We start from the raw sequence: 15,808 nt of genomic DNA, 5'->3' as shown, positions 1-15,808 counted from the left end.
GGGGGAAACAGCCCCTAAAAGTCATAGAATCTTAACGAAAATCACACCATCAGATTCAGCGTATCAGAGAACCCCACTATAGAAGTTTCAAGCTCCTATCTATAAAAATGTGGAATTTTGTATTTTTTGCCAGAAGACATATCACGGATACGTGTCTATTTGTTTGTTTATTTGTTTCTTTGTTTTTTTTTCCTAGGGGTGATCGTATCGACCCAGTGGTCCTAGACTGTAGCAAGAGGGCTCATTCTAACAGAAATTAAAAGTTCTAGTGCCCTTTTTAAGTTACCAAAAAATTGGAGGGCACCTAGGCCCCATCCCACGCACATTTTCCCCCAAAGTAATCGGATCAAAATTGTGAAATAGCCATTCTGTTCAGCTAGTCGAAAACCTAATAACTATGTCTTTGGGGATGACTTATTCCCCCACAGTCCCCGTGGGAGGTGCTTCAAGTTACAAACTTTGATCATTGTTTACATATAGTTATTATAATAATTACATATAAATTATTTAGACAATTTGGTCAATCATTTATGAATATCAAGAATAATATAGGACCAAGAACTGGTCCTTGCGGAAAACCAGTTTTTCTCCTGAAGAAGAATCATTTAGTTGAACATACTGAAAATGATTACTTAAAAAACTTCTGAAGAAATTCGACGCTTTTCCCCTCCGACCATACATGCACTTTTTAAGAAGTTCATGGTCCACCATAACCTTTAACACTTTAAACCCTTATCTAATGCCTCATTGATAATAGTTGTTAAATAAATCATTGCCTGTTCCGGTGTTCTTTTTATACGGAACCCAAAGTGTGTCTCTACCAGTAACTTATGATCCTCCAAAACTCATTATTCTAGTACTAAAACACTTCTCTAAAATGTGGAAAAGCGTGGGTAAAATACTTATCAGTCTGTAATTTCTTGGGTCAGTTGTAATATCGGTCTGTAATTTCTTGGGTCAGTTGTAATACCACCCTTATGAATTGGGGTTACATGGGCAACTTTAAAACAATTTGGAAATTTACCTTGACGAAAACACTTGTTAATTAATTCACATAAAACTTGAGATTTAAAATGGAATATAAACTAAAGAGTTTTCAAAGTGATTTGATCACTACCAGACTACGTAACCCATAAATAATTTGTTTAATTTCATCAACTGTTACAAGGTTAAGATGAAGAGAGATATCGATCGGGTCCCTCAGTAAAAAATCACGCGTCGGATCACTAATATCAGGCACAATTGACATAGATAGATTTGGACCAATATTTGAAGAATAACTCTGAAAATCTTTACATGTGTCATCTTCCAACTTTATAGTCTCACCCTTTGCACTAATTAATTTAACGGGAACACTATTTGTTTTTAATTCAACCCCTTCTTTTATTAATCCCCAAGTCTTTCTAGGGCATCCCTCCACCTCCTTAAACTTCTTCTCAAAGTATTTCTTTTTCATTTCTTAAAACGATGAACCTTGATAAAACATGATCGACCTTCTCTTTATCCAGCATCAACTCTTCACCTTTACTTTCCTAGTTATAATGACTCTGTCTTCTCTACATTAATTTTAAACCTATTTTTGCAGCTAAAACTTTCAAATCGTCCAAAATTACAGTCGTTTCGCCAATATTTTCATCTAGGATGCTTGAATCATCAGCACAGTTTGTCTAGAAGAATTTTATCTCCCTAATTGTTTGTGTGTTATCCCATTGTCTTTGCTGTGCTCTGTAGGACGAAGTCCATAAAAATGACCCTTAGAAATGGGGATAGAAACACAACCCTGCTTAACTCGCTCTTCAATGTGAAACAGCTACTGACGGCATTTCCTACCTTACCCGCAGCAATTTTATTTCCGTAACTAGTACTAATCACTTACATGTGCTTATCTTGCATTGTGGTATACCATACAAAGAAAGGACCTTTACTGAAGCTCTTGAGCACTCAAACGCTTGCTAATTATCTATAAAACCGAAGACTAACGTGGTTTAATGCCTCCCTTATCAGTTATTAATCTAAGAGTGAAAATTTGGTTTACACATTCTCTTCCCTTCCTAAAATCATAATATTTTTCTCTTAAAACCTTATCTAAAGCATCTCTAAGTCTAAAAATTAGCATCGTAATAAGTAATTCGCTTACTGATATTTTGAACTTTTTTAAAAACCCTCGCATAAAAACCTTATAGGCCCTAGGGCATAACTTAAAATATTTGCCCCTGTGCTCTTGGGGTGCTCTTTCGACTACAGAGTTTTATTATGGGATCTTTGAACTATTTTCAAATAGTTATTTTCTTTAAACTAAAATTCAATTTTTTTTTTATTTTATAAAACTCAAGTCACATACAGTATTACCCTCTGATTAAATTGTGGGTAAACTGGGCCATAGTTTCTGGCTGCAGACAGCAGCATTAAGTATTATTTTATGAATTATTTATTAAATTAGCAGTAAATAGGATGTTCTAAGAAGTATTAAAACAAAACACCAATATTCTCCAACAAATACATGGCACTGATCCCCATAAAAGTGTGACTAGAGTAGGAGATCTATTAAAAATAAGCATCAATTCCGAATATTTATACTTCATCATTTACATCTTCATTATATTTCCCTGACGCATTGAAAATTACAGAAACATTTTCAATGTTTGCTTTTGTCTTCCGCCAAATAAGGGTTGATTTATACCCACGCTAAATCCCGGTAATGGCCTGTCAAGACTACCCATACTTCAAGATTAATTTCAATGATACATGAATTCAAACATACCTGAATCCAAGTAAATTGACGCTCAGTGAAGACAAATCCACGTATCTTGCTTTTAAAGAAGGTGTCTCATTGAACCATAGATGTAAACCATCACAAAAGTGTTGTCTAAAGGAACTTTCTAATGTGCTTTTGGTCAAGAGAGCGCTTGCAAATAAGAATGCTTTCACTGGTCAGTCTAAATTTCTTAATAGATAACACAATCTGATCGAAATATTTACATGTGGTGGAAATGCTAGTCTTGTGTATCCTTCTTAAGTTATTGCATTAATCTTAACAAGATATCATCAATTTAGTTAAGAGCTTCATGCTGAAGATGAGTCACCCTTGTTGTGCTGCTTTTCCCTTTTGATATGTAATGAATTTTGCTTGATAACAGATAGACGTTGCCTCAACTTTGCTCTCTATTAGCTGTTTATTTTGTATTTGTTCAAAAAAAAAAAAGAAAGAAAAGCTTAGTGTCAGGGTTGAATACTTTTAACTAAGCACCATGTGTTTTATGATTACAGATACCACAGCTGAAATACTGCCATCTGTCGAAACGCAAAATATGGAGGTTTCTTTTACAACTGCAGATGCGGATACTGCAAAACTTTCTCCGGTTTTCAATCACCTTATACCGGATAATCAGGAGCAAGATGATCAAGGAAAACCAGAGTTCAGACGAAAGAAGAACAATACCCTCTACTATAAATTTTCTGATTCTGATATAAACGATTTAAGTGACGAAGGTATGACATTCATTTTAACATTTCGGAATAGAGAGGTGAGGCAGAGATCTCTTTTCCCGTTGGGTCTGTTCTGGTGATTTTATTATTATTTTTTTCAAGATAATTAAAACTATAGTCCAAATAAAAAAACTTTTATTCTATTTTAACCCTTCCCTCTTCGTCGTTCTTTTCAGTTTTTCTGATTGCACACCCAGGAATATGTTGTGCCTATATTGTTTTGGTCTTCTCAGTTTGGAATTTTTTGAAATGTTTTTTAAAATCACACAATAAAAATAAAAAGCCATTTTGGAGTTACTGATGCTAGACCAACGTGAAAATGTGTCTTTTAGGAAACCAATTGGATTGCTTCACGTTACAATTGAACGTGACAGTGATGTCTAAACACTTGATTGGCCGAAATTCCCTGACAAACATGTCAATATCATTGACAGCGCAATAGCGTTACCTTAGTAAGGAACGGTATGGGCACAATGAGTTATTTAGTTTATTTTTTTATGGCACTTGGTATTAACCAACTGACATATAGCGATCTCAAATTCTATCGGTCTGTCTGTCTGTCTGTCTGTCCGTCTGTCTGTCCTGGTTTTGCTACTTCAGGCACTTCCAGGCAAGCTAGGACGATGAACCTTGGCCGGCATATCAGGGACCGGACCAGATTAAATTAGAAATAGTTGTTTTCCCAATTTGACCATCCGGGGGGGGGGAGTGGGGGGACCGGTTAATTCAGACAAAAATAGAAAAAAGAGGAATTTTTAACTTACGAAGGAGCGATCGGATCTTCATGAAATTTGAGGTTTGGAAGGATATAGTGTCTCATCCGGACATTCGGACATTCTGGATCCGGTGACATTCGGAGGAATTGAGGGGGGGGAACCTAAAATCTTGGAAAACGCTTAGAGTGGAGGGATCGGGATGAAAATTGGTGGGAAAAATAAGCACATGTCCTAGATACGTGAATGACATAACCGGGACGGATCCGCTCTCTTTGGGGGAGTTGGGGGGAGGGTTAATTCTGAACAAATTAGAAAAATGAGGTATTTTTAACTTACGAACGAGTGATCGGATCTTAATGAAATTTGAAGTGTGGAGGGCTATCGTGTCTCAGAGCTCTTATTTTAAATCCTGACTGGATCTGGTGACATTGGGGAGGGGGGAAGTTGGGAGGGGAAACATAAAATCTTGGGAAACACTTAGAGTGGAGGGTTCGGGATGAAACTTGGCGGGAAAAATAAGCATAAGTCCTAGATACATGATTGAAATAACCGGAACGGATCCACTCTCTTTGGGGTATGGGGGGGGGGGGTAATTCTGAAAATTAGAAAAAATGAGGTAGGCCTACTTTTAACTTACGAACGAGTGATCGGATCTCAATGAAATTGATATTTAGAAGGATATTGTATCTCAAAGCTCTTTTTTTAAATCCCGACCGGATCTGGTGACATTGGGGGGAGTTTGGGGTGGGGGAACCTAAAATCATGGAAAACGCTTAGATTGGAGGGATCGGGATGAAACTTGGTGGGAAAAATAAGCAGAAGTCTTAGATACGTGATTTACATAATTGGAACGGATCCGCTCAATTGGGTGGGGTAACTTACGAAGGAGTGATCGGATCTTCATGAAACTTCATATTTAGAAGGACCTCGTAACTCAGATCTCTTATTTTAAATCTCAACCGGATCCAGCGTCATTGGGGGGGGGAGGGGCACCGGAAATCTTAGAATATATTTAAAGCGGAGAGATCAGGATGAAACTAGATGGGAAGAATAAAAACCAGTCTAAGATACGTGACTGACATAACCGGACCGGATCTGCTCTCTTTGGTGGAGTGGGGGAGGGTAATTTTGAAAATTGAGGTATTTATTACTTACGAAAGGGTGACCATATCTTAATGAAATTTGATATTTAGAAGCATCTTGAGCTTTAGAGCTCTAATTTTAAATTCTGGCCAGATCCTGTGACATTGGGGGGAGTTGAAGGGGAAAACCGGAATTCTTGGAAAATGTGAAAATTGGGATATTTTTAACCTCAAGAATAGATGATCGGATCTTAATGAAATTTGATATTTAGAAGGAATTCATGTCTCAGAGCTCTTTTTTCAAATCCTGACCAGATCTTTTGACATTGGGGGGAGTTGAAGGGGGAAATCTTGGAAAACTCTTGGAGTGGAGGAATTGGGATGACGCTTGGTGGATAGAATAAGCAAATGTCCTTGATACGTGATTGACGTAACCGTAGTAGATTCGCTCTCTTTGGGGGAGTTGGGGGGAGGGGTTCAGTGATTTGGCGAGTTGGGTGCTTCTTGACGTGCTAGGACGATGAAAATTGGTAGGCGTGTCAGGGAGCTGCACAAATTGACTTGATAAAGTCGTTTTCCCAGATTCGACCATCTGGGGGGCTAAAGGGAGAGGAAAAATTCGAAAAAACTAGGTTTTTATAACTTACGAGTGGGTAATCGGATCTGAATGAATTTTGATATTTAGAAGGACATCGTGACTCAGAGCTCTTATTTTAAATCCTGACCGGCATTAAGCCTCTGATTTTCCTTTTAAATCAATCTATTGATTTTTAGAATTTTGTTAGAGCTCATACCATATGAGCTCTTGGCTCTTAGCTCTTCTTGCCTCGTCACAAGTGCCATATGAGCTCTTAGCTCTTGTTTGTTTCCGTATTAGCTTATTGATCTGTTTTATATACTCTTATATTATTTATTAGTTATGTTGTTCTGATTCTTTTCCTCTAAATAAGTGCCAGAACCACACCGGCTGGACATGATAGATGAAAGTTTCCATTGCATGGATTAAAATAACTTTCCTTGTTGGAATTTTATTTTCCTTTGCTGTGATTCTTCATCTTTTGTTTTGTCTATGTTCTTTTTATATTTTTCACTTCAATCATGCACATGCACAGTAGCATATATATTAAAGAAGTCCTTGTTAAAACAATATCCATATACACTAGTTATTTTTAAATAAATTCATATCTTATGTGATGCTAAAATTGAAGTTCTCTTTTGCCATAAGCCGTTAAAGAATCCCTAGTTCAGCTTTATAACATTAATTTCGGTTTACGGTATTAATTCTATTTGAATATTTTTTAAGTCTTTTTGCAGTAGTAGTATAGAGTTGAATTCCAACTGGAGTTTTCTGATGTTGAAATTTTGGGTGACATCGATGAGGTTTTTTTACATGTTTCCTAGCAATTATAGTGCTGAATATGTTTGTCAACCGAGCATTGAGTTTACGATCTTTAACTCGGGGAGGGGAATCAATGGCACAAAATAAGGCCAAATTTTTTTTTATAATTTAAATGAAGGATACCCCTCCACTCTTCTTTTAGTTTGGATTGCTCAAACCCCAAAACTAATGATATAAATCATGTAATAATGATAATATGTAATACAATAATATGTAATATAATAATAATTTAATATAATAATGATTGGGAAAAAATAGTCATTTTGTGTCTGAGTGCTTGTATTAACGAAAAATCAAAGAGTAGTTAACAAGTCCTTCGTGTTCCTCGCCTTTAACTTGATTCGTATAAAAAATTTGCCCTCTGAGTAAAATGTTGTTAGACAATGCCATAGTTTCTGGTTGTAGATAATAACATCAAACTATTATTTCATGATTTATTTGCGAACTTAGCTGGGAATAGGATATTATAAGATGTATGAAAAAAAAGACATTCATTGACAAATGCATGGCACTGAGTCCTGCTAAGACTCCACGACTTGTAGAGGAAACTTATTAAAAATAAGTATTCATTCTGAATTTAACAGAAAAAAAAAATTTATAACATAAAGACTTCGCTTCAAGCTTAGTTCTCTATAAGCTGTTTGATTCGCACTTGTTCAAAAAAGAAAGATAATAGACATTTCAAGGTCGATTAATTTTCTAACTAAGCACCTTATGTTTTACAATTGCAGAAACCACAGCTGATATGCTCACAACTGTCAAAACGGAGAATATGGACATTTCCTCTGCATCTATGGCTCTGGATACTGTAAAGCTTTCTCCTGTCTTCAGTCAACTAATGCTGGAAAGTGAAAAGCAAGAGGACCAAGGAAAGACTGATCTCAGAGGAAGTAAACCATACGAAATAAATGATATTAGTGACGAAGGTAAGACATTCATTTTAAAACAGATGAGCAAAGAGGAGATGCAGGGATACCAATTCAATAGAGTGCTCCAAAAGGCTGTTTTCTCAAGATAAGCCAAGCCATAGGCCTAATAATGAGTTTTTTGGGGATTTTTAAGCCTTCCCTCCCCGTCCTTCCTTCAAATTTATCTGATTTTGCCCCCTAGAATTTTGGCTTTGTCTCCCTATGTTATTTGAATCTTTTAATTTTGCAGTTTTCAAAAGTAATACGATAAAAAAAAATGGATTCTGGAGTTTCTGATGCTAGAACATCGGGTAAAGTTATTTCTTCAAGGCTTAAGACGACGTCAATGCATAAGAAAATGGATTAAAAAATTTTCTTGAAAATACAGCCCAAAATAGGTCCAATTATCTTGAGATTAGAAATTTGTTTTTATAAGTTCGTAGGCCAAACCACAGATTGTGTAACATTTTATTTTGACATATTCCCCACATTTAAATAGTGACCATTTCAAAGTTGAAAGTATTCGAAAAATAAAGTTGGAATTATTAAATTTTTGACAAAGAATATCCAAAAATCTGAACAAATCTTGGCGTCATTGCGGCAGAAACCTTAAATTAATTGAAAATTGCCAGTGATGCCAATTTGAAGGGACGATTGACTCCTAGAGTTTGAAAATTTCCTTCCCCTTTGTATTTTTGTAAATAAAAAATGGATTCTATAAAAATCACACAAAAGTTTTTTTTTGTGTGAATCAGGGTATAGAAGGGGTATACATTGTGGAGGGGGGTTACACTTAATATCGTTTTTATGTCTATAATTTTTTTCACAAGCAAAGCTTGGTCTCCTTGTGCTGGATGATGAAACTGTTAACAATAGAAAAAGAGAATGGATTAGTACTGCAAATACATGTAAAAAAATATTGTAAATTGTAATCAAAATATAGATATTTTATTTAAATCCACTTTATTTTATTCCCAGCAGACATTTTGTAAAGTATGTTGATGCAGAGTAAATATCTCCCACAAGTAGCGCAGGCGTTGTGTGAAATACGAATAATTCAGACATTCTTCTTAGCACATTTGTGTCAATTCTTTTAAGAAATCAGCATGGTATTATAGAGGCTGTTCTACATTTATGGGTTATTATGTAAATCTAAAACGTAAGGAATAGGACGTTATCAGCGCTTATTTGGCATTTCAATGACAAATAGGAGAATCGGAGTTTCATTTAGATACTGGAAGTAAAAATTAAAACAATTAAAAGATTCTTGGAGCGAATCCCCTCTACCAAATTTCACGACCAAACTACAACCGATTTGACCTATCTTGTGATAGTACAAATATCATTATTAAAAGTACCAAGTCTTATTTTCTTTGTCAGTGATTTCTTTTTTATTCAGGAAATTATATTCACTGTATTTATCTACCTTCTTATTCTTCAATGATTACATTTCTGTCCTATTTGCAGACGTAGAGGATGTATTTATTTCCACTTTTTGTAAGTTTTAAAACAAGAAAATCTAATCTTGAACGGATAGATTTTAGGAAGTAAAAGCACCTTAAATATTACAGAAAAATTGACAAGAGCAAATGTGGAGAAACAGGAAGCATAGAAAAATTTTCAATTTTGCCATCAAATTAGCCAAGGTTTCAAAGGCAGTATCTTTGAAAAAATATTAGAGTGGAACATATTATATACAAGTGTAATGGACCCCTATTTTTCTTATCTTTGTTATGTTAAAAGAGAGCATGGATTAATTAGAAAACATTTTCTGCTCAAAGTAAAGAGCAAATTTGAAACATAAAACGAGCAACAGTTTTAAAGCTTCTTAATAAATAGTATTTTTTCCAAATTATTGGGGTGGGGGGCAACTGGTACTTTGCTTTCTCTTGCCATTTTCGGTGCTACTACGCTTTCACAGTGTTTTCATTTCGGTTTCATACAGTTAGGAAATTTGTGATTCTTCAGATGTAGAGACTCTTACTTTTTCCTTACGGCTTTATTTGCAAGTTTGTTTGTAAAAGAACTATTTTATGGTAACCAACGATTTGCTTTAAAAAAAGACGAAAAACAAATTGTTGCTGCATTCTTAATCTAGAGGTAAAACTTATCTGATTCTGTATCTTCTAAGCTTTATATTCTAATTATCTCCAAACAGAAGATGCCTCAAAGTCTTCAGCCCCTCAATGTCGTCCAATTAAAATAAAAACAATAAGAGTGAAATACAATTTTTGTTAATGTCAGCTTTAGCTTCTCTCTCTACGAGCCATTTAAGCATTACAGTATTGGTATTTTAAGAAAAGATTGTAAAATCCAATGCTGTATTCTTTTTCCTTTTTTTTACGACATTGGTGTTGACATTAACAAACACAAATTTTCTCTCCCAAACTTTTCGATGATGTTTCAGCCACATTTGACGAAGTCATTAAAGGTCTTAGATCCTTATTTATAAATATCCTAGCTCTGATAATACCACCTCTTTCCCTCTTGTAGAGTGTTTAATGCACAATGTGCAGTTCCTTTGCTTGGTCATGAATGATGGTTATGACCTTTGAGAAAGGACATAATGGAAAAATGGCATCTATCAGTTTTTCAAGCGTCTCTAGGCGATTCAATTAAACTATTAACCTTATATCTGGAATGTATAATAGTAAATAGCTATTTATTGTTCTAGGATTATTTATGTCAAAGCTATTGTAGTCAAATCCTTTTTTTGCTCTGGACGCTAAAGAACGAAGCTTAACAAATCAGTACGTGAACATCTATTAGTTTTATATTCTTTTATATCTAGGATTTCAATAGAAGTGTTTTTGTTTCCCGGATTGTACACCTTATCTGGGTTCGTACTATTTTTTTCGGAGTTTTTGCCTTTTTTGTTGTTGTAATTGTTAAGGGTCTTGTCTTTTATAATCCTTCAATCTTTTCACTGAAAAGTTTTCAGCCTGAATGCAAAGAAGAATGAATCAAATACGCTCAGGAGATCTTTCAGTTTTGTATGCAGTTGGCTCTATAGTGGTAATGCCATTCTTGTTCTTGAGAATACATTGGAGCCGTACTATTTTTACTCACTTTTTCATGAGATCTGAAACTAGAGTCATTAAACCAAGAAAGTTTTTAAGTGCTTTTTTATGTTAGGTTTCTTGAACAATCCTAATTATCCAGTGTAAAGTGAATATTTTGCGACCCCAAAAAGAATTTTTAATACCCCGAAAAGAAAGAATTGATCACTTGAAATATGTTATGAATTTTTAGGGCGGGGGGTATTTCTTTATGTAAGTGCTCTTATGGCGCTGCTATTTTTCCTTATATCTTCTATCAAATTAATTGAAATATCTGTAGAAAACATGTTCAGTTTGCAATTTATTTTAGTTGGTTTAGTTGTATCTTAATTTATTTTAATGAACTTTAGTAGTTGATTTTGAAATTCATTTTGTTTAATTTGTTTTAATTCATTCTTAAATTTATATTGATTGAAGGTGAAGAAATACTCTCTGATATTGTACCTCCTGCACCAGAGGTTATAACACCCAAGCCTGTACCAGTCTCAACGCCTAGAAAGAAACCTCGTGTCACATGCCACGTCTGCGGAAAATCTCTCGCCGACGCGTGGAAATTAAAACGCCATCTAAGATCACAAAATAAATGCAGTAGTAGATCTTGGAATTGTGGAAGCTGTGAAGCAGTGTATAAAACGGAGCTTGAATTAAACGATCATATGCTAACACATCCCGATGGTAAGAATTTTTTATTCAGTGTGAATCCTGCCCCCTGAAAAAAAAAAATGAAAAAAGTTCCGTTTTTAAGGTAATTCTTTCCTTCATAATTTTGAATCACTTCCAACTTCAGTATTGTATAAGGTCTATGGTTGAAGCTAAAAGTCTCTGCTCTTTCAGTTATTTTCTCATGCCGTACCACGTGGTGAACTGCTATAGTACGTCGCTTTTAGCTGCTGTCTTTTCAGTCGTTTTTCACTGGTCATTTTATTTAAGTCATTGTTACTCTTGTGCTTTCTAATCTGTCTGATAAAAGCAAGGGAGAATCTTCTTTTGATTCTCAGACTTTCTTTTGAAAGGGATAAATTTAATTGATATTGTGGTAAATATTTTTTGGTTCTTAGTTACTTTTTGTTTATTATTAAGGGAGGGGGCCTATTCTTCCGAATTTTTCTTCCCATGCTCAAAGTCTGCATAATTACTTTTCTAAAAGCACTCTATTACTTTGTTCCGAAACTGCTTGAACTATGTTTATTTATGTTCAAATTCTAGTGATTTTGTGTGTGTGTGTTGGGAGGGGGGTATTTTTCTGAAGAGTATAATTGTTCATCATAATTTATTCATATTATCATTGAGAAAGCATTTGTTGTTAAGCCACCGTCGCTATTTCATTGTAGATTAATTTATTGTCAGTTGAACTGATTATGTAATAGCTCTTTTATCGTGTCTTTAGTAATAATGTTGCGAAACTTTTGTGTATAAGTAAAAATTGTTTCATTTAACCACATTTCGTGGTTGCCTAATTCTTTCCGCCTAAATTAGGGCTTATATGTGCGTCATTGTAATTATATGTCAATAACCACTGGTTAAAATAATAGTGTTTACCGTTGTGTTTGTTAGTGTTTTTGTTTACCGGACACCACATCTGAGTCTGCACTATTTTTGTTGTTTTGTTTTTTTGCATGTCAGTGGCCATATATATAAAAAAAAAGACAGAGAAAAAGAATATATGTATAAGAATGAACAAATCAAATAGTAGCACGCAACACTTTGAATCATTATTTTCTTGCCTCTAAAATATTCTCTATCAAACTTTCCACTGTAATACTTCCCAGAAAAAGTCTCCAAGATACCTGGGAGCCGTTGTGCTTTCCCTCTGCCAAAAAGCCACTCCTGAAATTCTCCAATTTCAGTATAGAATTGTTGCCATATATTACTCATAATGTTCCAGGTCCTCCCCATACTCCATACAAAGGGAGCAAGCACACCCACCTCACGGGTCGTCTTCATTATAAGAATCCCAGTATCCATTACGTAATGGCAAACAATTCGCTCGCACCTGCAACCAACATTTCATCACCCTCCACGATAGGATTAGTCTCAAATAAATCTCCTCTCCATTTACTACTTTAATCTGCTTATAAAATCTTAGAGTACATGGCTTTTCAACACCAATAAGCCAAACCTGAATCTTCCCGTCCTTGAGGCACGAATTCAAAATAATAAGGAAATCACCAGGATTGCAACAGGGACAGTGGCCCTCATTCCATGCAAATAAGAATCAATTTTTATCCTGCAGGGCTTTAACCTGTTTTGGCCATGTTGCCTTTTTAGGAGATATCAACATATCGTAGTAAGCCGCCCTCGCTAGGCGGTTATCGGGCAAACGTAATATCCATAGCCAAAACTTGAGCATCTGTACAATTCACTTACGAAGCAAATTCGGTAAACCCAGGTCACCTGTAAGAACCAAACTACTAAAATTATTGTCGAGTCTACTATTTCTTTTTAAACACATTCACTGTAGACTCAATTTGTCTCACTGTGATGGTCCCCACAACTCGTAACCATAATGGGAACTGGTAGGACTTCTGTCGCGAAGAGGTACTTCTGAATCTTCATATTTTAATTTCCATTATGTGTTTTCACTGGAGTAGAGCACAAGTAGCTGCCTTTTCACGAGAAATCATCAAATTAATGTGTTCCGTTCAATTCCCATTTGCTGCTAGTACATATTCCAAGTACTTATATATTTGGGCTACTTTTGTGGACTCACCTTTATAAGTAAGTAACAAATCATGTTATCCATTTTGAAAAGTTATCCTTTGATGGCTATCCACAATCTCAGTCTTGGATGCGTTTTGCTTCAGTTTCTTTGATTCTAAATAAGCTTCAGCTAAATTCAGGAGAGTTTGAAGCCCCTTGGCTGACTTAGCAACTAAAGCCGTGTCGACAGCGAACAGTAACCAAGAAAATAGAGTATTTGCTAGTGAGACGGCTGGGGCCCATCTCTGTTTAAGTTACTCTGCCAAATCGTCAATGTGTATAGTGAATAGCTTCAGTGACAGCGTGCCTCCTTGAGGGACTCCTTTGAAGGCTCTGAATGGCCTCGATACACTTAGTTTAGCGATGATCAATCAAAAAAACTTTTCACAAAATAAGTTTTTCAAAGAAAAGTAAAGAACCAAGTGTAAAACTGCCATATATCAGCAATAAATAAATGAAACCCAAAACGAACAGAAATTACAATAAATAACCGGGACAAACTTAAAAACGCGCAGAAATTAACACAAACCCTAGTTTTTCCGAGACCAGAACATAATTTGCACTTTAGTAAAAAAAAAAAATTCAGTAAATCTAAAATTGTCAAGATTCAAAGAAATAAATAGCAGACATATATTAAACTGACAATGCTAATTCATTTGTAATTTTCTTCCCCTTTAATCATTCCCTAAGAATTCCAACTTTAGACACAAATCAATTCTTAAGAATTTCTTTTGACATTTTTAATGCACAGAGTATCGTTTGCTAGTTCAAATTTGCCATCAATATTCTCTCAGATTTTACCTTCATAGACTTAGCCTTAGATTTTTACCTTCATGATTTTTACCTTCATAGACTTAGTACTAGTATCATACTAGTTGCGGTGGAATTAGGAGAAGTAAATGGAGTGTTAGTTTTGTATTAGAAGTAGTAGTAACGGTAGTGACAGCAGTATTAATAGTGGTAGTGGCATGTATATCTTGCCTTTTGGTCAGTTAAACATCCCTTTCATGATCTTCCGGAAATTTTGCCTTAACACGGTAAGGCGTTCAAAAAATGTTGCTGTTGTTCGCTTTTGACACCCTTTTCATGTTAATACTCTAAGTCATACAAATTGTTGCAATTGAAGTAGTAGCTGAAGTAGTTTAGTAGCAGTAGTAGTATTAGTAAAAGTAGCAGTGGGAAGTAGTGTTAGTACTGGCATGCCTATATTACCTTTTTGTCAATTCATCTCTCCCTTTAAGTATTCGCTGTGAGTTCCAAGTTAATTCCCAAATCCATTCTCGAGATACGCCTTTTTGACAATCTGCATGCATATAGTGCGTTTTGAATTTTCACCTTCTTACGCCTAGCCTTAATTGTACTGGTATCATAGTAGTAGAGGTAGTAGTAGGAGCAGTAATAGTGTATTTACTACTTCTGCTTTTACAATTTAAATTAATAAAAAGATTGTAAGTTCATCCAGATTGTGAAAGAGCTTAGATAGAATCTTCTGGGGGTGATATTAAGTTTCATTTTTCAGGTCAACTTTTTAAGCTATACAAATAAGTTAAATAATACTGTTTGTGTCAGGATTAACACATGTTGAAAAAATTTCTTCAACATACAAATAGTAATCCATACTATGGAGTCTTATAGAAAAAAAAACTGATAAGATATAAAATATTGTGACTTGGTTTTGATTTTGACTTGGCTATTTATTGTAATTTCTGTTCGTTTTCAGTTTCATTTATTTGTTGATATTGATTTGTGGTCGTTTTACGCTTGGAAGATTATTTGACTTTATTCTGATCATTCTTGACCTATTGGAACTCTGCTTTTCTTCGAAAAACTTGTTTTGTGGAAAAAATTTTCAACATTAATTAAGAAAAAAACATGTTATTATTAAACTTTTGCTTTCTTATTGACAAATGTGGGTCAAACATTAGAGAAAAATTTAATTATGAAAAAAAGGATCGATTCTGATCTTAGATTCAATCCATTATTGGGGGACGTGCTTACTAGGAACAGCAATGAAAGACAAGAATGATACCATTAATATACTGTACAAAGTGAATTTCAGGCTGTGTTTTAGGTAAGGCTGAGGTTTTAAATACAATTTTAACTAGTAATCACTCTTACAATTCCAGGTTTCAAAGTTGATTCCCTAGCAAAAACGAGTGAAAAGAAAGCAAAAAAAGAGTATTTATCAATAGTCGAATCAACACCAGATGTTGAAGAAAAACCAAATCTTAGGCAAAGGAAGAAAAATACTATTTACGTTGAATCTTCTGATTTTGATATAGATGGTACCACTGATGAAGGTATGTAGTTCAATTACAGACATCTTTGTTTCCATAGGGGTTCACAGAAAGGTGAATATTGTTGAAATGAAATATCTTGGTTCACAAAGAGGTGTAATTTTTCCCTCTCCCTCATTGAGACTGTTTCAAGGAACCTTTTCCTAAAATAATTTTGTAAG

General features: G+C 34.8%; 1 protein-coding gene across 4 annotated transcripts in view; it reads left to right on the top strand.

The window, feature by feature from the left end:
• LOC136024890 (zinc finger protein 26-like) overlaps positions 1 to 15,808 on the top strand; it is a 66,259-nt gene that overhangs the window by 31,064 nt on the left and 19,387 nt on the right. For all 4 annotated transcript variants that reach the window (XM_065700425.1, XM_065700424.1, XM_065700426.1 and 1 more), the window contains 4 exons: positions 3,268 to 3,489; positions 7,415 to 7,609; positions 11,068 to 11,325; positions 15,477 to 15,650. In XM_065700425.1, the coding sequence (XP_065556497.1) occupies positions 3,268 to 3,489; positions 7,415 to 7,609; positions 11,068 to 11,325; positions 15,477 to 15,650 (849 nt within the window). The remainder of the gene's footprint in view (positions 1 to 3,267; positions 3,490 to 7,414; positions 7,610 to 11,067; positions 11,326 to 15,476; positions 15,651 to 15,808) is intronic.

Source organism: Artemia franciscana, chromosome 3 (assembly GCF_032884065.1).
Source record: "Artemia franciscana chromosome 3, ASM3288406v1, whole genome shotgun sequence".
NCBI classification, from domain to species: domain Eukaryota; kingdom Metazoa; phylum Arthropoda; class Branchiopoda; order Anostraca; family Artemiidae; genus Artemia; species Artemia franciscana.
The sequence above is the reverse complement of the archived record's forward strand: the minus strand, read 5'-3'. Positions and strand labels throughout refer to the sequence as shown.